Raw genomic sequence first — 23541 nt, 5'->3', positions numbered from 1 at the left:
CCTGGTCCGCTTCCGGCCCGCTCCCCACCCCTTCTCAGCACTGCCCAAGGCTACACGACCGTCCCAGAGGCTCTCTGCACAGCTCCAGGCGCTGGGGGCTACCGTGTTTGCTTCTCTGCATCTCCATGCAGCGGTCATTCATGAGCTGTGCAGAACCCAGGGTTTTCACATCTTCGTTTATACAAAGATTCTAGAAGACAGAAGACAAAGAGAGAGTCACAGCGATGGCTACACAATATACAGCAACCCTCCGGGGCCTGCCCAGCCCTGCCAAGAACCAGCAGAGGCCAGTCCTCCCATTGCACGGCCTGCCCTGGATCCACCATCCTTCCACGCCTGGAAGAGGAAGACGAAGGCCCAGAAGAGGGAGCAGGATGGCACCCAGGCCAAGATGCAATGCCTCTGCGTACCTGCCGAGAGCCAAGGGAGACAAGCCGGGTGTCCTTGCCAAAGGGGCTCCTCTGTACCTCGTGCACAAACTGAGCCAGTTGGGAGTGCGTCCGACTGCAGTAGTAAATCTGCTCCGAGAGAAGCATGGGATTTCAAAGAGGAGACTACAACATCTCCATTCTCTGCACATCAAGGAACACATGGCCTAGGAGGCTGAGGGACTGGGGAGAGTGGCCACAAATACACACACCTAAAGCAATGGGACTCCGTCCCACAGCAGATCTCAGCTAATGCAGGGCCCAGGCAGTCCCCACCTCCCCCTCAGCTCCAGAAGTTTACAAGAACACCCACAACATGGAACTCCTCCCATCAGTCCTGCTCAGCCGAGAATCCAGCCACTTCACAGGGCTTGGTCATCTTAGGACAGGCTGCCTCCCTGTGCTGAGGCTCCCAAATGGGAAAGATTAGATTCTGGGGCGCATGTCCGGGGTGGGCTGTCCACACACACTGCCCAAAGGACTTGGGGGGCCAGGCTCGCAGTAGGGCAGGGGGAGCTGAGCTGTGTTCTATGCTCCTGAGATTGAGAAGAGCAAGAAGAGGAAAAGAGACATAGGGGGAAAATATCTTTCAGCAGAGAAAACAAAAGTCTTACACTTATGAATAAACCAAATGTTTTTAAACATGACAGGTGTCAGAACCCTTCGTACCTCAAAGCACTCCGTGCCAATGAAAACACAAACAAGAGAAGAGGGAGCCAAAGGGCAGGGTGCTCTTGCTCAGGCCTGCCGTCACCCCCCACCGCCCCCAGAGACAGACACCACCAGTCCATGGGCCTGCCAAGTGAGCCCCTCAACACCGAGGTCTGGGGAAGAGTCAGGAGGCTGGAGGTTCTTTGTCAATGACAGAGTGAGAAGCAGCCAGGGAGGGGACACAGAGCCCTGGACTCAGGACCAATCCCAGAATACCCAGGACACAATGTCTCACCTTAGTTACATGTTCTTCCTCTGGGTCATCCTCATCCTCGTCCACTCTGAGAGAGAAAATAACACGGGAACTCAGAGAACTCAGTCAACTAAAAACACACTTACTGAGCATCTACTGAGTGCCAGCAACTAGCCCTGGGCCTAAACCAGCAAGATGCAGTTCCTGTCATCGGAGGCCAGCACAGCTGAGGCTCGAGCGCTGAGCCAGAGGGAGACAGACACATCCCAGCAACAAAGTTCCACCAAAACAAGGGCTTGCTTGCTCACTTGGTCAGAGACATGTGCCAGGCTAACACCAACCCCATCCTCCCATTCCCATTCACGAAGGCAATGAGAAAGGGGTACGGTATTCCCAAAGCCGAGGTTCAGCGTCTGACTCTGTCCTTACTATCCGCCCGCCGGCAAACTGGAGTTCTCTCAGCTCCCCACAGAACTTTGTTCTTACCACCTCAAAGCCTTGGACATGCTGTTCTCTTCGCCTGGAAAGCGCTCTCCCCTCATGTCCTCTTTTACCTAGCCAACTCTGTCAACCTTGAGACGCCCATGTAAACACTGCCGCCTCTGGGCAGCCTTCCTCAACCTCCCTAGAGGCTCAGCTGGCCCCTCAACACACTGCTGTGGCCCCCGCACCTGTTCTTTGCAATACCCATCTCGTTCAAAACCACCCATTCTTGGTCTGTCCACCTCTCCAGACTCACGTCCACAGGCAGGACTCGGGGGTGTCTTGCTTCTGTGAGGGCCAGGGGGTCCCACCTTAGGGCTTGGCACACAGCAGGAATTCCATGCACATTTCCTGAGGGAAGTCACAACTGACTGACTGACTGACTAAAAGATGCTGTCACCCAGAACCAGACAAACCTCTTCTCTCCTTGGCACCTTACCCTTCCCAGCAATAAATGAAGAGCCCCCGTGCACTGAGGAACTGGGAGGGAGGTCAAGCCTGCATTACAAGGCTGAATGGTTAGTCAACATTATTAGTCTAGGCTCCCCAGGAAACAAAATCTTTTACAGATACACTCCCCCTACAGGGCCATCACTGGGATTCTTTCTGTTCACCTGGCAAATTAATTTTTTTTTTTTAAGGCAGAAATATTAATTCTCTTGGGCAATCAGAAGTAGAGTTATTTATAGGGTTGCCTTTCCGGTCAATAAATAAATAATTGTTCAGTCCGCTTTATCTCACGGGCCTTGATTTAAATCACATACAAGGTAAGCAAACTCAACAGGATCTAGATAAGAAGCTGGATGTGTGAAGAAATGAAGAGGAAAAATTTTATATTCAGAACTGGTTGGGGCACCTGGGTGGCTCAGATGGTTAAGCGTCTGTCTTCGGCTCAGGTCATGATCCCGGGGTCCTGGGATTGAGCCCCACCTCGGGCTCCCTACTCAGCGGGGAGTTTGCTCCTCCCTCTCCCTCTGCCACTCCCCCTGCTTGTGTTCACTCACTCTCGCTCTTGCTGTCAAATAAATAAATAAAAGCTTTAAAAAAAAAAAAAAGGAACTGGTTGTGTTCTAAGAGAGGCTCCTGTCTCTCGAAATGCCAGGACATGGAAGCTGTAGAAGTTAATCTGCAGGATTAATGGCTCAGGCCCAGGCCCTGAGTAGCATTTTGTTTCTCTAATGGTCACAAACTCCACTCAAGTTCTTTCTCTTGTCCCCAGGGGGGCTCTTGAGAAGTACAAGAGCGGGCAAGTAACCCTGGAGGCAGGTGGCAAAGGGTTTATGGAACACTCACTGCTCCTACCTCCCCGAGGCGGGATGCATAAAGAGGTCTGGCCATCTCAGCCCTGGCAGGGTCAGAAGTTTTGGTTCTAATCCAGGTCCTGAAATCTGCGCTTAAGGGCAGGCCTCTAGCACCAACAAAGAAAAACCCAGGGCCAGATGATTTCACTGGCGAATTCTACCAAATATTTAGAGAAATGATGCCAACCCTTCTCCAACTCTTCCAAAAAACTGAAGAGGAGAAACATTCCCAAACTCATTTTATGGGGCCAGCATCAGTCCAATACCAAAGCCAGATAACGACACTACAAAGAAAGAAAACTACAAGCTAATATATATGCCGGCTAAATATAGATGCAAATGTTCTCAACAAAATATTAACAAACTGAATTCAACAGCACATTAAAAGGATCATGCCCCATGATCAAGTGGGATTCCTGCCTGAAATACAAGGATGGCTCAACATATGCAAATCAGTAAATGTGATACATCAATCACAGGATAGATAAAAGTCATATGATCACCTCAGTAACACAGAAACAAATGACAAAATCCAACACCTGTTCATGATAAAAACTCTTGATGTATGAAGTACAGAAAGAACGTACCTCAACAGAACAAAGGCCATCTGTGACAAGCCCACAGCTAACGTCATACTCAGCAGTGAAAGCTTTTCCACTAGGACTAAGAAAAAGGTGCTCACTTTTACCTCTTCTCTGCAACACAGTGGAAGTCCTAGCCAGACCAATCAGGCAAGAAAAAGGAAGAAAAAGCATCCAAACAGGAAAGGATAACTACCTGTTATCAAGTGATATGATTATACATAGGAAAAGCCTGAAGACAGCACCAAAAAACTGTTAGGACTAACAAATTCAGTGAAGTTGCAGGATACAAAATCAACACACAAAAGTCAATTTCATTTCTGCATACTAACAATGAACTATCTGAGAAAGACATAAAGGAAACAGTCTAATTTACAATGGCATCAAAAACAGTAAAATACTTAGGAGGTACAGACTTACACATTCAGAACTACAAGACTGATGAAAGAACCTGAGAAGACACAAACGACAGAATGTCCCATGTTTGCAGGTCAGAAGAATTCATGTTCCTAAAATGTCCATTCTACTGAAATCCATTTACAGATTCAGTGCAATCCTGTATCAAGAGTCCAAAAATATTTTTAACAGGTACAGAAAAAAAAAAATCCCCCAAATCATATGGAACCACAAAAGACCCCAAACAGCCAAAGCAATCTTGAGAAAGAACAACAAAGCTGGAGGCATCAACATTCTGATTTTAAACAGTATGACAATCAAAAGAGTACAGTACTGGCATAAAAGCAGTAGAGTAATCAAAGCAGGATGGTACTAGCATTAAAACAGACATATAAGACCGATGGAACAGAACAGAACCCAGAAATAAGCCCATGCGTATAAAGTAGTATTTGACAAGGGAGCCAAGAATACTCAATGAGGAAAAGACAGTCTCTCCAATATGGTGCTGGAGAAACTGAACAGTCACATGAAAAAGAATGAAACTCAATCCCCATCCTACACCACTCACAAAAACTAACTCAAAATGGATTAAAGACTTAAATGTAAGACCTAAAATCATAAAACTCCTAGAAGAAAACATAGGGAAAAAGCTTTATGACATTGGTCTTCACAGTGATTTTTTCAATATGACATCAAAAGTACAAGCAAAACAAAAATAAGCAAGTGGGACTATGACAAACTAAAGAGCTTTTGCACAGCAAAAGAAACAATCAACAAAATGGAACAGGAACCAAAAACTGGGAGAAAATATTTGCAAACCACCTATCTGATGATAAGGGGCTTACAACCAAAATATGCAAGAAACTCCTACAATTCAACAGCAAAAAAGCAAATAATCCGATTAAAAATGGGCAGAGGAACTGAATAGACATTTTTTCAAAGTCATACAAATGGTCAACAGGTACATGAAAAGATGCTCAACATCAATGATCCCCCAAGGAAATGCAAATCAAAACCGCAATGAGCCATCACCTCACACCTGTTAGAATGGCTACAATCAAAAAGATAAGTGTTGGCAAGGGGCGCCTAGGTGGCTCAGTTGGTTAAGTGGCTACCTTCCACTCAGGTCCTTCCGCTCAGGTCGTGATCTCAGTTTCCTGAGATGGAGCCCCATGTCGGGCTCCCTGCTCAGTGGGGAGCCTGCTTCTCCCTCCGCCACCCGCCCCATGCACACAGGCGCACAAACACACGCTTGCGCACTTTCTCAAATAAATAAATCTTAAAAAATATATATATATGTAAGTGTTGGCAAGACTGTGGAGAAAAGGGAACCCTGTGCCCTGTGGGCAGGAACGTAAATTGGTGCAGCCACTCTGGAAGAAAGCATGGATGTTCCTCAAAAATTAAAAGTATTAAGTAGCATATGATCCAGCAAGCCCACATCTGGGTATATACCCAAAGGAAACGCAATCCATATCTCAAGGAGATCCCTGCACCTTCCTGTTCACGGCAGCAACTAATGAAAACAACCAAAGTATCCACAGATAGATGAATGGATAAAGAACGAGTCACACACACACACACACAGCGTAAAATAGCCATAAAAAGGAAGGCAATTCTGCCATTTGTGACAATACAGATGAACCTTGAGGGCATTATGGTAAGTGATGTAAGTCAAAGGACAAATTTTGTGTCATCTTGTGCGGAATCTAAAAAAACCAAACTCCTAGAAACAGAGAGTGGATTGCTAGGGGCTGAGGAGTGGAGTGAAGGTAGTCAAATGGTATAGATCTTTTGAAAATAAATAAGTGACTATCGTTAACACTATATTGTGTATTTGAGAGGTGCCAAGAGAGCACATTTTCAAAGAAATGTTACATACGTGAGGTGATGGTTCTGTTAAGTAACCTCATCATAGTGATCATTTTGCAATACATTCGCATATCAGACCATCACGGCATGCATCTTAAACTCACACAATGTTATATCCCTATTATATCTAGAATAAAGCTGAGGGGAAAAGAAAGAAGTCAGGGCAGCCGGGACACTGAGCGTCTGCGGCAAGGTTAGAAGGTGCACGGCAGACATTCTGTGAAGGTTTTCTCCATCACCAGTCAACGGAAGGTTTGAGACCCTGGAGTTACTCTCTACACACATGGTCACCACAGTGTCAATGACAACATGGGACACATGGGACCTGGAGTCACCTTTAGAGGAGCAGGAAACACCCCTTCCAAGCTGGGAGCCCAAGAGGAATGACCTCTAGAGGCACTCATGCCTTGGGGAGAGCCACTGATGTCAAAATGACCTTAATGCCCTTCCTAATGCCCAAATCAGGTCACTCCCTTGCCGGCAACAGCCCACAGCCCCGCGACATGGAGAGAGATACCCAGACCCCTCAGTGGAACTCTGAGGCCCACACAAACTGACAGCTGCCTCTTCTGTGCCTCTCTTCCTTGTTCGCTCTTAGCCCCTGGGCCTTCTCTGTGTCCCCCAAACCCACCAAACCTGCTCCCCTTTCCAGACCAGGGCACCAGCAGGCCTCTGACTAGACCTCTCCTCCCAGGTCTTCCCATGGCTCTTTCTCACCCTTCACCACCTCCTCAGAGGCCTCTCCTGGCTTCACCTAGAGATACAACCCCACACTCTACCCGCTGCACCCAGCTTTATTTTCCTCCTGGGCAAATGCGCTCATTTCACGCACTTACCATCTGTGTGTTTGTCCCACCACCCCCCGCCCCCAACCACATGCAAGCTCTCCATGGGCAGGGGGCATATCCAGCGTACTTGGCATCTGGAACCATGCCACACCTAGAGCAGACCCTCAAAGGTCATCTGTGCAACTAAAGCGTGCATGAAAAAGGAGGCTCCCACGAGGGGAAGCATGACCTCTGAAAAGCCTCGCTGTCATCTTCAGGGTCTTCTACTCCACCCAGCAGCTTACTGCTCACAAATCAGAAACCCAGACAGAAACCAGAGAGTGGAAAGAGCAACTCAGGCTAAGGATACGTTGATGGTTTAGGTCCTAAAGCTCCCACGGTGTAGTCCGGGGGCGAAGAGCATGCGACTAGAGCCGGCCCGGCTGGGTGCAGTCCCTGCCCCTCCGCCTCCTAGCCCTGTGGCCTCGGCTAAGGCGCAGCCCCTTGCCGGCTGTGACGGGGAGACACAAACCTTGCGAGGCTACCAGAGTTCATGCACACGAAGCCAGTGCCAGCACAGGGCAGGGCTGGCCACCACCGTCACCACCAGTGACACACGCTCAGGAGGAGCCTGGCTGAGAGCAGGGGCAGGTGGCTGGCATTCCATCCCTTCGGATGCCTTGTGAGGGACAAAGCAGCCTGCCTCTGGGCACAGGAGCTGCTCCCGTGGGAGCCCCCGTGTCGACGAAGGCAGGGGCGGCAGGTGAAGGAGAAGCGCCATCTTACCCACTAGCTGCTCCCTTCTCCTCGTCGCTCTCATACTCGGCAAGAACCAGGTCCTCCTCCCCAGCCAGCTGCTCCCGCGGCTCGGCCCCTGCTCCTGCCGCTAGCACCTCCCTGCTGAGGTGGAGGACACGCTCCATTTCTTCTTCCTCTTGTCTCTGTGTAGGAGCACCGCAAGTGGGAAAGAGAAAGAAATCTCAGTCCTGGCGCCCCTGCCCCCCGACCGAGTTTGCCTCCGAGTGGCTACCACAGAGGACAAGGCGCACGCCATTACCATGGGCCTCGCTCTCCTACCGGTGTCTGTACCCCGGTATCAGTACCTCAGCTCAAGCTGCAGCTACTGGGCGATGAGAAGTTAGCCAGCGGGGGGCAGGGCCAGCAGACTGAGGTCCTGGCCACTCCGCCACAGGGGCGCCACCGTAAGGCCCCGCGCAGCATGATGGCGCCGGCGCACCATCCCTGCCACCCCAGCAGAGGACGCTCACCATGCGCTTGGCTGCATACTTGAGCTGTGCATTGTGCCGGATCTGCTGCAGGCGTTCCTCTCGCTTCTTCCTCCTGACCTGCTCCTCCTAGAGGGTGGACAAGCCAGAAAGGAAACTCATGCCGAAGTCCCCAAGCATGCCCTTCTTGAAGAGTCTGGGGCTCAGCCCAGGGCCTCCATACACGGGGCGGGGCGGTTCTTCCGGGGACTGCAGCATCCCTGAGCCTCAGTGTGGGGGGTCTGCACACTCCCTCCCACAGCCACACACTCTCAATCCAATTCATTCCCTTAATGGAGTTTGCAGCCACTGAACCGCGTTGCCAATGGCAACGGTGAGGCTCCTTTCCCAGGCAGGTAACGAATGGAACCATCCACCCCCGTCCACCCCGTCTAGAGAAGGCCTGTTGACATCAGCTTTAAAAAGACAGCATGGGCGCAGTACCACAGGCTCAAGAAGGCACCGCAAAGGCAAAGGACGTGCTAACTCCCAGAATCAACCCCAAATTACCAGCCCAGCCCTGTTTCCTGGATGGCTCCCACCTTCTGTCACCCCACCGCTCACCTTCAGTCGGTCCACCAGGTCCCTTTCTTCCTTCTTCTGCACAAACTGAGTCACCCAGTCAGGCTCTCCCACAGGCCTCAGGGTGTCTGGGGTCTCTGTGCAGGAGGATGAGAGAGACAGGGGCTGCTCCTGCCCGTCACTTAAGGAGACAGTTCCAGTTTCAAGGAGACGTGCCTCTTCTTGATGTTTCTTCTGCTCAAAGTCACGGAGCCAGGAAAGGGCCCCACAAATAAGACTTAAAGATTTTCCCTACAGGAAGAAAAAGGTCTTCAAAAACGAGAACAAAAACCAAAGCTTTCCAAATGATGTTTCCCATTTTAATAAAGCCTTCAAGGAAGGTCTAACTTTAAATATCAGAAGGCACTCTAAGACCAACCTGGGAAAGGGCAGGAAGGGAATTAGCAAAAAGATAGCCAGGAAAAATAGGAAAAAAGGAAGAAAGAAAAATAAAGTTCTTGGTTTAATTATATAGCTCACTATTCCTAAGATAATTTAATTTGGCTTATCAGGTTACATATAAGTACTGCAAGTTAACATAATTAGAAGCTGAGGAATTAGATAAAAAGCCCCAAAAAAGAATTAAGGCCAAAAAACACATGGCTTGAAACCCTATATACACGCTAAGGGGGAGCCACATTTGGCTCTATGCTTTAATACAGCCCATGTGCAGACAGAACATGATCAGTCCCATGAGTCCCAGTCTTCAAAAACTTTTTAAAGCAAACTAATTGCTCTGGAGAACATAATTCTTAATTCAAAGACTAGAATTTTCCCAGTGGGTCCTTGCTGTGGGTTGAATTGTGTCCCCCCCCCCCAATTCGTATGTTAAGTCCTAACCCTGAGTGTCTCAGAATGTGAACTTATTTGGAAATACGGTCACTGCAGATGCATGTAGTTAAGAAAGAGGGGGGCCCTGATCCACTAAGACTGGTGTCCTTACCCAAAGGGGAAATTGGGCGACTGAGGCATGCCCAGAGGGAAGGTGATGCAATAAGACACAGGGGAGGATGGCCACCTACATGCTGAGGAGAGGGCCAGAACAGAGTCTCCTCTCACGGCCCTCCAAGAGAACCCTTCCTGCCTCAGAACCCGAGTCTGCACTTCTGGCCTCCAGAGCTGTGAAGAGTAAGCTTCTGTGGTTTAAGCCCCCAGCCTGTGGAACTCTGTTACAGCAGTGGGAGCACTAACACAGTCCTTCTGGGGCAAGAAAAAAAATGAGGCGTGTGTGTGTGTGAGACAGAGAGAGAGAGAGAGAGAGAGAGAGAGAGAGAGAGAGAGAGAGGTAGTACCTTCTTCAGAGCTGCTGCAAGCATTAAGTAAAAGCTAATACCTACTCCAGGATTAGAACAATACCTGGTACATAAGCGAGCAACAGGAGCTAATTTTTTTTGCTATTATTAAGTAATAATAGTAAGATTATTACATCCTGCAATAAAAACCTATTTCATGAAATTCTTAAAAGGCCCTATGACAGAATGGCATTTCTGAAGAATGAACAGATGACATATCTTTGGAAAAGCCCCATACAGACCATTTGTCTCAGCTTTTGATAAATAAATACACAATGGCAAAGACTTCCGAACAGCACTCCCCAGCAGCAGCTGGACAGCAGCCATCCTGTACACCAGTAAAATGGGGAGCCACCGGCTTTAGTCATCACCAAGCTAGGGGCTGGGGAGCCATCCCCCTAAAACAGTGGCCCAGGGTCAGACACCCGATCAGAGCCAGCACCCTCCACTGGAAAGGGAGCTGAGGAAGTTCCCAAGGGAAGGTCAAAGTTATCTTCCCACAATTGTGAACACACTATCACAGAGAAAAAGGAGAACTGAGGCCTGCGATTCTATATCCTCTAGTAAGACAACAAAAATTTAAACTGGAAAATGTTAAAAGGATGTATGACCCAATGCTTGCCTCAGTTAATAAAGTACCCACATAGCTAGTTTTGAACAATGTTATTTCGTGGGGTACCATCCAAGATATCACAGTTATACAAACACCCACACTGTAACAAGCACTGGACTTGATGTTGGGAAGCAGAATTCTCTAGAAAATGCCCAGAGGCACAAACTTTACACACGAACCACGGGGCGTCACATTTCCCTGGGAAGCATGGGCTCCAGGTGGAGAGGTCAGCACAATGTGGCGGACTCATGAAAGGCTAAAATGGGGAGGGACAAGAGAAGCAAGTATCATCAGGAACTAAGTGGGGAGCTTGGCCACTGAGGTAAAGGTCTAGCAGGTGAGGCACCACGTGTAACGGTATGGCACCCCTGTGTGCAGTGGGGCACCAATGACAGGACGAAGAACTTACTAGAGGCAGGATTTAGACAATGTCAGAATGGGACGGTAACTGAAGTCACAAAGACAGGAGGCCCTGGAACCAAGAACATCGACAAGAAAGGGCTGAGCAGAGGAACAGGATGCATGGAACAGGCAGAGGGCTGAGATGGGGACCTAAGCCTTCAGGTTAAGCAGGGCAGAATGAACACATGCTCTTCTGTGTCCTTTTCTGAAACACGCTAAAATTACACCAAAGGAATAAAAGAGGCTTAATACCCACAGAAACGAAGAAAGTGGAAGAAGGGAAAGTAACAGGTTTTAGGAGAAATGGAAAACAGAGAACTGGAACTGAGAGGAGTACAGGATGCTAAGCCTAAGTGCCTGCAGAGATCCCCCCGATTCCTGCTCAGAAGCCCCAAAATTGCCAAGGATGTCCCCTCCCTGCAGAAGACAGGATGTGTACCCTCTGGAGGAGCTGAGCCAAGAGGGTTCTGAGATGGTGGGTCAAGTAAAGGGTGGGGAAGAGGGCCAGACTCAAAGCAGGACACTAAGCAAAAGCCCACGCACCTGAAGCAGCTTTCCCAGGACACCCTCAACAATAATGGCCATCAGGCTGGGACCAGAAGGCAAGAGTTTAAAGGAACCTTCTCTGGAAAAACTGGATGGCTCAAGAGAAATCACACAGTGACTGATCACTAGAGGCCCCAACAGAGAGGCTAGCCCATCAGTCCACAGCCAGCCTGCCCCACAGCTTGTCAGTCAGCCCTGTGGTGGCTTTTTCTTGAACACCAACAGAAGATAGCCAAGGATCACCAGACATCTGAGGAAAGCCTCTCAACAAAACACAGAACCCAAACTGGGGGAGGGAGAAGGATGGACAATGAGACGATGCAGGGTAGAAAAAATTCAAAAATGCTACTTTAATTGATATCCTCAGAAAGATATTATTTCCATGAAACAAGAACAGGATGCTATTTTTAAGAAGCAGAGAATAAGAACAAGTTCTTAAATATTAAAGATAAGATAACAGAAATACACTGAATAGAAAGACTGGACAACAAAGTCAAAGGAATCCTGAAGAAGCAGATTCAAAGCAAAACAAAACAAAAACAAACCAATATGCCCAAAGAGACAAGCAACTAGAAGAAAACATAATTGGGGCACCTGGGTGGCTCAGTCGGTTGGGCGTCTGCCTTTGGCTCAGGTCATGATCCCGGGGTCCTGGGGATCAACTGCTGAATCGGGATCCCTGTTCAGCAGGAACTGTGCTTTTCCCCCTCCTTCCTGCTCATGCTCTATCTCTGTCTCTCTCAAATAAATAAATAAAATATCTTAAAAAAAAAAAGAAGAAGAAAAAGACCAGGAGGTCCAAACTCAAAGAATGGGAGTACCAGGAAGATTATCAAATGTGCAAAAACATCTCAGAATGGAAAGATAGAAGCCTCCAGATGCAAAGTGCCCATCAAGAGGCCAACACAAAAAACTAAACACATTCATCCAACCCATCAACATGGGATTTCAGAATACAAAGGATAGAGGATATCCTGAAACTTTGGAAGGTGGGGTGGATCAGGTCACCAAGGACTGAGGTGCAGGTTGCACTTGATGTCCCAGTAGCAACAATGGAAACCAGACGGTAGAGGAAGCAACTATTAGGGAAAAGCATTCTGCAGCTAGAATTATATACCCAACCCAACTATCACTATCAGTCAAGTGAAAAGGCACATCAATACATTCTCAGACCAGCAAAGTCTCAAAATCTTACCTCCCATACACCTTCAGGAACATTCTTTACCAAAACAAAGAAGTGAACCAAAAAGATACGGAATCCAGGAAACAGAGAATCCAACAAAGAATATACACGACAACGTGGATGAATCCCCAAAATATTATGCTGCCTGAGCAAAAGAAGTTAGTCACAAAACAGTACTTTTATATGTTTCCATTTTCATGAAATTTTAGAAAGACAGAATGCATATACAGAGATGGAAACTGAACCCTGACTGGCTGGGGTAGGGTGGGGTTTGAGGGGGGAACAGCAGCCAAGGGTACAACAAACTTTCTGGGCTGGTGGAACTGTTTTGCATCTTCACTGCAGTAGTGGTTATATGGGGGTTTACATCTGTCAACACTCATTGACTTGTGGATTTAAAAGGGGTATATTTTATTATATGTCAATTACACTCCATAAAGTTGATTTTTTTAAAGGAGAGAAGGGAAATCCCTAGCATTACAGTTGTGAAGTAGATCTTAAGACTAAACTTAGAACTTCAAGAAGGAAGTCTCCAGAGTACAATGGAGTTAGTAATTACTACAGACTGAATTATGTCCTCTCACAAATTCATATGTTGAAGCCCTAACCCTCATGTGACTATTGGAGAAAGGGCCTTCAAGGAAGGGATTATGGTTAAATGAGGTCCTAAAGGTAGAGCCCTGATCTGATAAAACTGGTGTCCTGATAAAAGTGGGAAAGACACCAAATCTCTCTCCACCATGTGAGGACACAGTGAGAAGGGGGCCCCCTACAAGCCAGGAAGAGTCCCTGCCAGAAGCCAGAGGCTGCCCAAACCTTGCACTTCCAGCCTCCCAAACTGAGAAATAAATTTCTGTCCTCTGAGCCACCCAGTCTGTGGTATTTTGTTATGGCAGCCTGAGCAGCCAGACTAAGCTGTAATTTTATGGATGGAATATCATACGGAGAGGCCCCTGGATGGTGTGAGAAAGTGGTGTAGGTATAGTAAAAACTAGACAAACTTTAAAAGGCAATTATCAACTCTGGGAAAACAAAAATTATTCAAGAAGAAAACCCATAATCAGAGCATACTGATTTAGCAAAGGCTAAAATTTTCCTAACTACACTGGGAGGATGGGGCAAGGGAAGGAAAGGAGACGGTAAGAGAGCTACATCTTAGCTATCACAAGAGGAAGGCACAATCACTATAATGAATAAATCAAGAAACAGCACCAAGCTTACAATTTCAGATATGCTTTTCAGAATATACAGGATTTCAGAATATACAAGCATATTTCTTAGGAACCAGTTAAAAGAATTAAAAATACCTGCCCAAAGAACCAAGTTTGATAAACTTTTTAACTTTTTAAATAACACGCATTATTTTTGATTAAATTTTTTATGACTTTAAACAAAGGAGAAGAATATGTTCAATGATACTAACTGCTGCAGAGAGATCAAATAAGGACTCGAAACACCCAAATCTACTAATCAGGAAGTCACTGCTGAGACTAAAAACCAGTCTGCGAGGACTGGTAGGGGAAGAAGGCCTGCTGCACCAGGTTAGAAGCCTCCTGTGGGCAGAACTCACCAAGCTCCGCGGGATGACAGGGACAGATGAGGACCTCCAGGAGGTCGTGGCCTGGCTGGGGGACCTTCGAATCAACACACGCAGCTCACTACCACATAGTACTTTCTAAAGGAGAGGCGGGGACTGCTCACTACAGCCCTAATCCTCCTCCTGGCCACCCTCTAATAAATCCCTCCATCATTCCACTCCTGGAAGGAAAAACTCAGGGGCCTTTGGTTGGATCTCTTCAGCACTCAGTAACTTTGTTCCTGACAACAAAACCAGTATGTTTATAATCTGTGAAAATGCCAAGGTAATTTGTTTCTCAACATCAAAGCAGCTGTGTGCCCAGAACAATGTGGAAAGCTTCGGTGCCATAGGTCTTGGTTTCTACAGGCATTCAAATTCTCCCTTGCCTTCAGCGTAACTGTTCCCAGACCCTGGGGCTGCATTTAACATTTAACAGAGGAAGTGACTGTTACTCAGAAAGATAAACCAAGGGAACAACTTCGCCCAACTTCAAACCATGAAAATTTCTGCCTAGGTTAACAAGCATGCTAGGTGGCTTCTGCAGTGCCGTAATCAGGGTCTCTCAGGACCCTCTTGGCCCCTGACGAGTCATACTTACAGTGCCAGTCGGACTCTCAAATATTCCAATCTTGCCAGCCTCCAACACCCGATACAGCTCTGCCATGAAGTCTTTCTGGATGGAATAGGGTGTGAAGGGAAAAGGGAAATGGATACCACCAACCTCCTGGGTTTTATTAGCCATGGTCCTAGGGGGAAAAAAAATAGGCTTGAAATCTAGAACAGTTCCTAAGACCAGTCTCAATACTAGTTATGGAATTTCTCGTCAGGTTGTACACTTTTTTGCAAGCAGAGACCATGTTCTCCCCAAGGTGCATGCCCTCATGAAGCCATACCCAGCTCATGCAACCCATCTAATGACACTTACCAGAAATGGCTATGCAGAACGCAGCCCAGCAGAGCCCCGAAACAGAAACCGCCCTGCCATTTTACCTGGGATTCCTCTGCTTCTTGGACACCCTTCTAATGCCTCCAGGGAAGGCGTAAAGACTTCCTCTCGAGGTGTGCCCCTGAGGTCAGGGGTGTTGCTCCCGACTAGCTGTGCAACACAGTTCTGCCCATGTCCACAGCGCAGCCTTTGCCTGGCAAAGCCGCCTCACTTAATCCTGCTGCCAATATCTGTAAAATCATGACACACAGGCAGAGAATCACCAGTACAGTTCTTTACGTGGCACAGGTGTACACATACATCCATATTTCATAGGGATCTTTAGTTTGCTTCTTTGTTCGTCCTAGCCTCCATTTCCAGGATAAACCAGAGCCTCCTCCTAAAGCCTTCCCAGCATCAAGAAATAAGAGCTTTTTGTCTGGTTGCACACTGGGAGAACTCTCCTGACAGGGACTAAGCCCTGGCTGGAATTCCAGAGCTCCCCAACACTGAGACCATAGCATTTCTCTTTCCTTGCCAGGCCAAGGTCTAAGAAGAACTTCTCAGCTCCGTGTTTTATCTTTTTTTCCCTCTTCTGAACCAAATTTCTCTAAGATAGCTTCTCCATACCCTTTCTTCCTTTAGATTTTTTTTTAATCTTTAAGTAGGCTCCATTCAATGTGGGGCTTGAACTCATGACCCTGAGATCAAGAGTCACATGCTCAACGGACTGAGCCTGCTAGCCGCCCCAACCCTTTCTTCCTTTCATTACCATGTGGAGGACTGACCCTTCCATCCTGGTTCCCACACTCTCTTTGGAAGTCACTGCTCCAAACTATTTGGCAGGCCCATCTCTTATAAGTACAAGTACTAATCAGTCTGAAATCCACTTACAATCCTACTACACGACTGGCCTCAGTAAGACTAGTGACAGTGTCAATACATTTATGAAGGGAAAGGTAGTTGCTATGATGTTCTTCCAGTTATAGTTTAGGAGCACCTAACAGGACGACAGAGGCGAAAAACTACAAGAAGGGTGACTATTAAAAACTAGGACCATTCAATATTGAGAGGGAGGCATATAAAAAAAAACAAACAAAACAAAAACAAAAACAGGAAGAAAAGAGGAAGGTGTCTAACAAATTTTGATCACCTAGTATGTGTTAAACACTCCACAGGCCTTTTTACTATTATCCCAGTTAACCTGCACAACACTGTAAGGATACAGTTGTTGGGTAATCACGCTTCCAGACACTAAATAATTTTCAAGGGCAGAGTTAACAAGAGAAAAACCAGGGATCCACACCAAGGTCCACATGGCTCTTTTAGTCAGATTCATCTCGCAAGAGATAATCAGCAGAGCCAGAAGGGAGATCTAATGAAAATATACATACTGAGAAATTATGCAAAATCTGCAAAAACCTACAACAGAAGCCGCTGACAGAGTGGGATTTCTAGAACTACAAAGTAATCCAGATCCTAAGAGAGCTCCAAGAACTTCCCCACCAAGTAAACACCCACAGATTGCCCTTCTGCTGCTCAGTCACACGCCAGATGGAGCCACTCACTGACCTCCGCCTACTCATAGCTTCTGCTTACCCCAAACTTTGGGTGGCACAGGGCCTCTTTGGCGCCCTCTACCTGTGAGCTTGCCTGGCAAATGATGGACATTTAGGACTCAGCCTTCGCAGAGAAGCCTCCCCCTCTATTTGGCCACCCTATTCGGGTCAAATACCACTCCCTATCCAAACACACATACACCACCCTGCTTGAAGTCACTCTTTTGTCTCATTACCCTGTATTTAATTTCTTCAGAGCTCTTAGCACTAACTGAACTTATTTTATTTATAATCCTTTCATACCAGAATATACATGGCATAAGAGGAGGAACCCTGTCTGTCTTGTTCTTCCCTGCCCCCAGCACCAGAATAGGTACTTTGGCACCTAGCAGGCATTCAAATAAATTTTGATGAAATGAATGAATAGCCAGCTTGATATGGTGGCTGTAGGCAGAGGTTTCTGTTCTTCAGAAGCGTGGGCAGAGGAGGCCCCACAACTAAAATATCTAGTCCAAGGGCCAGTTCTTTAATGGTTTCCAACTGCTTTCATATAACCTCACAGAAACCCTGTGTGATATTTTTATTAGCTCTATTTTATAGATGAAAACACTGAGACTCAGAAAGGCTGAGACTTGACCAGTCACTCAGCAAGTGCTTGAACCCAAGACTTGAACCTCCATCTGCCAGACCTCCAAGCCCCTGGGTTTTATAGTTCATCCCTCTTCCTCCCACCAGGGCAAGCCTACTGAAAAGAAAGACTTGGTTACTAAACTTCAGAATGACAACATGAAACAATATAGAAGAAAGGTAATTATTATTTCACTTCCCTGTGGGTGGTAATTATGGATCTCATTATTCCAAAAGTAGCACAAGCTAAATCACAAGTTAAAGAAGCATTTGCATAAATGCTTGAATAATGGATTCACTAAGTGCTATTAAGGATATTTGGTGTAACTTTCTCTCACCTCTTCAGGTTGGTTGTGTGGTGGACAACCACGACCCCACAAACAAGTTCTTCCTAGAATTTCCCACCAGTGCTAAGGCACACACCATACGCTTATTAAATGAGATAAAATACATGAAAGTATCTCAGGTACCTGTTAGTTCTCAAAGTTCATTTTCTTCAGTTCTCAATCATCACTCATTATTTACTTGCGTATAAACTATAGCTACAGACTGAATTGTGTCCCCCCAGCAAAATTCAAGTGTTAAAGGTCTACTCCCCAATACAGACTATATTTGAAGATAGAACTTTTAGTAGGAAACTGAAGGTGAACAAAGTCATAAGAGTGGGGTCCTAATCCTTCTAAAGACGGGTGACCTTGGAAGAAGGGGAAAGAGGGAACTCTCTTTCCACACCATGTGAGGATGAGGAAGAAGGGGGCCCTCTGCAAGTCAGGAATAGAGCTCTCACAAGGAACCAAATACACCAGCACCTTAGACTTCCCAGACTCTGCAACCGTGAGTAAACAAGTTTCTGTTAAGCCCTCCAGTCTAAGGTACTTTGTTATGGTAGCCTGAGACAACTTCCAGCCAGCAACTACTGTGCTGTTAGGTTCCTAAAATACTTCAACTTCACACACCTGGGAGACAACAAAGCCCTAAAAGAAGAAAAGCTTCCCTACGCCGGCTGCTAATCCAGAGCCACAGCTTGGTACACAGCTGCAATGCTCCAAGATCTGGAGAGACAGCCCGGCCCACAACGCCCACATTCTCACCTTGCTGGAGCCTTCTATCTCCCTCCCAGCTCCATCCTCGGGGCGCTCACGCTATGTAAGAAGAACCTGCTACTTATTAGCATTTATTTCCACTTTTATGACACCTCCTCCAATAATTTGGTAAATTTCATTCATCCCAGTCCTCTAGACTGAACCCTACTCCACTTTGATTCCCTGACGGGCAGTAGAGCGGAGCCTTTAACAGTATGGGAACTGGGCTCCGGTGGCCAAGTCTGCGATCCCAGCTTATGTTAATATCCCTAGGCCTCAGTCTCCTCATCTGTAAAAGAGAAACAGGTAACAGCACTTACTCATAGCGTTGTAGTGATCACTAAATAAGGTAATTTATGAAAAGCGCCTCAGCACAGCCGGGCTAAATTGAAGCCCCCTGACGCAAGGTAGCTGTTCTCACTCCGAAGCGCAGCTCCAAAGCCACTGCAGGTCCCACCCTCATTGGTCTGCCCTTTCCCCTCGCATAGGTTTCTAGCCCGCCAATCACACGTTGGCCCCGCCCCTCCGACTCCAAAACCTTTTCCCGCTCCCGACTCGCCCTGCCCCTCTGCACAACAGCCCGCCGCGTTTGCGTTTCCACCGGCGTCTACCCTCTCTCCTGTAGCTTCGCCTCGTCCTCACGCGGTACCGCGCTCACCCTCTTCGCCGGCGGGACTGCTTCGCTGAAGCCGGACGGATGAGGCGTTCGAGCAGAAAGTCGCGTAATTTCAAACCGCGGCGCACTTCCGTTGACGTCGGCCCCCGGGAGGAGGGTGCTGCGTTGCCACGCCCCCGCGCCACTGCGCCTGCGCAACCCGGAACTCGGAGGGGCGGGGCATGTCACCTTCACCTCTCTAGACTTGGGTTCTCCTTTGTTCACTCTGGGAATTAAGACCTATATCTGATCCCTACCAACTTTCTGAAAAGTATGTCCAGTGTGTGTTTTTTCCAACACCATCAAACTGAACTCATTTCTGACACTATCTGGAGATAGCGTTAGATCCTACAGGTTAAGGGCTCAGTCCTACAAGACTGCTCCTGCCCCCACTTCAGGCACCAATTACAGGTCTAGGTTGTTATCGGTGCTTCTGACCCACCAGGCTATAGTTGATGGGAGGTTCCCATGACCCCACCCCCATCCCAGGCAGATTAATTTCCTGTAGAGGCTCGGGGAAATATTTTGCTTACTAGGTCGCCAGGGGTTTTTTTGTTTGTTTGTTTTTTTGTTTGTTTGTTTTAATAAAAGGCTAAAACTCAGGGACAGATGAAAAAGATGCATAGGGCAAGGTTACGTGGGAAGCTTCCATGCCTTCTCTAGCTGTGCCACTCTCCCAGGACCTGCATGCATTCACTGACATAGAAGATCTCTGAACCCCCTACTTTTGGGGTTTTATGGAAATTTCATTACTCAGGCATGATTGATTAAATCATTAGCCATTGGTGATTGAACTCTATCTCCTGGCCTTTTCCCTTCCCAGGAAGACTGGGGGTGTCCCACCTTCTAATCTCTTGGTTGGCTCCTCTGGCAACCAACCCCCCATCCTCAGGTTACCTAGGGGCCTTCCAAAAATCACTACATTAACATAACATACCTCCATCGATCTCAGGAAATTCCAAGGATTTTAGGAGTTCTGTGCTAGGAATGGGGACAAATACCAAATATATATTTATTACCACAATATCACAGAATGATTCTAAGAAATGATAAAGGAGGGGCGCCTGGGTGGCTCAGTTGGTTAAGCGACTGCCTTCGGCTCAGGTCATGATCTCAGTGTCCTGGGATTGAGCCCCGCATTGGGCTCCCTGCTCAGCGGGAAGCCTGCTTCTCCCTTTCCCACTCCCCCTGCTTGTGTTCCCTCTCTCGCTGTCTCTCTGTCAAATAAATAAATTAATTAATAAATAATAAATAATAAATAAATAAATAAATAAAAATGATAAAGGAGGCATTTTATACTAAGTGCTTCCCCTGGAATGACATAGGTAATTGGTGTGATTTCCCAGCAGGATCAAGGGATGTTAGGGACAGTTTGCTGGATTTGAAGGAAAGGCTTTCAGGGAGAGGAACCAGTGTTAAAAACTTCATAAAAGCATAAAAGTTAACAACTGCATAAAAGTGGGAGTTTACAAAAGGTGATTCTGATTTTGGAAGGAACGTTAGAGTTCGAAGCCGATGGCCAAGAAAGAATTCTTGAGGCGTCTTTGGTGCAAAAAGGTGGTTTTATTAAAGCACGGGGACGGGACCCATGGGCAGAGAGCTGCACCGGGATCATGAAGAGTGGCCCATTATAGACTTTCAAATTAGGAGGGGGCTAGGGATAGTGTAAGTCTCTAAGGAATTTTGGAAGCAAGGTTTCCAGGACCTTGAGGGGGCTGGCTATTGTTGGGAAAAGGCCATTTATTACCGTCTAATAAAACCTTAGTCATGAGACCCTTCAGATGTATATCGGTGGGCCATATTCTTGGGGGATGATTGCCAACACGTATCTTGGGGGGGTAGAGATAAAGAAAGTTTCAAAAAGAATTTTTATATGTTAAAGAAGGCTTACAGGATCCTGGGGGGGGGGGGGCAGCTAGGATTGTCTTTTGACCTTAGCAAAGTGTCAACATTGAGGCAGTTGAGTCCCTAGAGGAATGTCACTCTACCTGTTTCAAGGACTTGTCAGTAGGCTGTAGGTAGTAAGGAAATTTAATAATTTTCCTTCTTCGTTTCCCACATCAATTCCAGGGTCAGTTTTTTATGAGTACTTATGACTACCAGTGACGGGTAGTTTGAAGACGATAAGAAAGTAATAGGGTCTTGAAATGTGGCCCACCAAAATCCCGAAAAGCTCTGTGATGCCTTGGTTTTAGCTTTAAAGTTGATGTAATGTTGCACTCTACTCTATAGCATGTTTTTTGTTGTTTTTTGTTTTGTTTTGTTTTGTTTTTTAAGATTTATTTTTGATACAGAGAGAGACAGCAAGAGAGGGAACACAAGCAGGGGGAGTGGGAGAGGGAGAAGCAGGCTTCCCACGGAGCAGGGAGCCTGACTCAGGACTCGATCCCAGGATCCTGGGATCATGACCCAAGCCAAAGGCAGACAGTTAACGACTGAGCCACCCAGGGGCCCCTATAGCATGTTTTAGAAAAAAAAAAAAAATTTTTAGAGTAACTGTCATCTGGTAAACTTGACACTTAGAGATAATGTTCACTACGTTTTGGCCCTATTGCATCAAAGGTCCCTCTCCCTCCTTGCCCCCCCCCACACACACATTCCTAGGGTATTGAAGCCTCTGATTTCAGAAGTACCATTTAAGGAATAGGAGAGGGTAAGACATGAAGGTAAGTCAGGGTCTGGTTGCAGAAGACTTTAAAAAGCAAGATAATACATTAGACTTCATACTTGTTAAAAACAAAACAAAATTCAACCAAGTAAATTTGAAGATCTAATTGGCTTTTTTAAACAATTCACGCATCCCATCTAGGAAGCAGAGAGGAGTTCCACTGAGTTAAACAAAAGAAAGGTTTTTAAAGACAAAGAAGGCATTAAAAAGGAAGAAAGGAATTTGTTAGCGAGGAATGAATTGTTTTGGCAAGGTTGCCCCCCAGACTCCACCCCAAAGGGAGCAGAAGGGGTCTATCAGTAAATTTCCTGGTCATTGACCAGCAAATTCTGTGTTGACTGGTTAAAGGTTACATTCCTGGGGGTTCAAACTGCATTTAGGTTAGGTGTTGATACTTGGTTTATTGATTTGGCCTACGTGACAGAATTTTAGGCCTGTGGTTTCCTTTTTAAGCAATTTGCAAGTCACTGAAATGTTTTTGAACAGAGGGGCGAAATTGAAAAAGCAATGTCTTGGAAATATTAAGCCAGAAGCAATGTGAAAGTGATGCCAACAGACCAGGTCCTGGGACTCAGAGGGGGGTCCCACTGGACCAGCCAGGAGGGCCCCTGGCTGCCTGCAGGATAGAAATCAAATGTGAGCCAAGCAGAAGGTGAAAGCCGAGTTTATTGGAGGTATTGAAAGAGTGCAGATACAGAGTGTCTGGGAGACTCAGAAAGGAAAGAAGAGAGTCTTGTCTATGTTTAGGGTCTGGGGGTTTTATTGAGGAGGGTAGTCTGGGGTATGTATCCTCTCAGGCATCCAGGAACCAGTTAGAACAAAGATGAGGGCCCAGGTGTTATTCCTTGGAGCAAGGGGGTCTTAGTGTCGAGATGTCTAGTGCCCACGGTCTGGAACACACATGGGATGACTTCTTCTGGTCATGCGCACCTGGTCCTTCCTTAGATGTTAATTATTCGAAAGAAATCATTAACTCCCTTCCAAAGGAGGACTTACATTATTTGCACTATGAGGTATGGGTAAAGTGGGGGTGCAGGTCCTAGCAAAGATAGAAGCAGGAGAAGAAGCAGAAAGCAGATTTTTTATGAAGTCCCTCAATTTCTCTGTCTCAAAGGATGTCTTGGAGCAGAGAGACCAGAAGCAAGCGAACAAGCCAGGTTGTGCAGTAAACCCAACCATGCAATAGGGACGCGGACTTCAAGAGTGGCAGCAATAGGAATGGAAAGGGTAGAGGCAGTTCCTATGAGCCTATAAACCTGCAGGTGACCCTCTATCCTCTTCTTATCCCTGTCCCAGGCATCATCCTATAAGATCCACACTCCTAACATTAGACCCTGAGCTTTGTCCCAAGGGTAAAATCAGGACTGTTAGACCTATGCGGAGCACCTCTGCATTTCTTATTAAACAGCCTCAGATGATGCCATTCATTGATTTAACTCAAAGCCCTTCTGAACAAATTCCTCGCTAAACTCAAGGCCAGGGAGAAAAAACTTTCCACTCACGTACAAATATGCTTTCTGTAACTCAACAGTGAGAGCTGGTGTGATTGGATGTTGGGGTCCGGGAGCAAAGGGTCACGAAAGGATTCTTGAGACGGTTTTGGTGCAAAAAAGGTGGTTTTATTAAAGCACGGGGACAGGACCGGTGGGCAGAAAAGCTGCACTGGAGTTCTGAGGAGCAATGGATTATATACTTTTAAATGGGGAGGGAGGTAGAGACAAAGGAAGTCTCCAAAAGGATTTTCATATGTTAAAGAAGATTTACAGGATCCTGGAGGCCTAGCTATTGTCAAGCTAAGGTGATTGAGCTACCCAGGTGCCCCGGATTGGCCAGTGTTTTTCGATACTTATTT

General features: G+C 46.8%; 1 protein-coding gene across 5 annotated transcripts in view; it reads right to left on the bottom strand.

Annotated features, from left to right (window-relative positions):
• Window positions 1-19083, bottom strand: part of DDX11 (DEAD/H-box helicase 11) — a 33625-nt gene extending 14542 nt beyond the window's left edge. The window contains exons 1-9 of one of the 5 annotated variants that reach the window (XM_044915481.1): window positions 18978-19083; window positions 15164-15349; window positions 14772-14919; window positions 8562-8810; window positions 8001-8087; window positions 7519-7673; window positions 1375-1420; window positions 411-518; window positions 100-190 (exon numbers count right to left, since the gene is read on the bottom strand). In XM_044915481.1, coding sequence (XP_044771416.1) covers window positions 100-190; window positions 411-518; window positions 1375-1420; window positions 7519-7673; window positions 8001-8087; window positions 8562-8810; window positions 14772-14915 — 880 coding nt within the window. In that variant the 5' untranslated portion in view covers window positions 14916-14919; window positions 15164-15349; window positions 18978-19083. The remainder of the gene's footprint in view (window positions 1-99; window positions 191-410; window positions 519-1374; window positions 1421-7518; window positions 7674-8000; window positions 8088-8561; window positions 8811-14771; window positions 14920-15163; window positions 15350-18977) is intronic. The other 4 variants (XM_021690814.2, XM_021690815.2, XM_021690817.2 and 1 more) reach the window with 4 other exon arrangements.
• Between the last annotated feature and the right edge of the window lie 4458 nt (window positions 19084-23541).

The sequence above is a fragment of the Neomonachus schauinslandi genome, chromosome 5, assembly GCF_002201575.2.
Source record: "Neomonachus schauinslandi chromosome 5, ASM220157v2, whole genome shotgun sequence".
In the NCBI taxonomy this organism is placed as follows: Eukaryota; Metazoa; Chordata; class Mammalia; order Carnivora; family Phocidae; genus Neomonachus; species Neomonachus schauinslandi.
The sequence above is the reverse complement of the archived record's forward strand: the minus strand, read 5'-3'. Positions and strand labels throughout refer to the sequence as shown.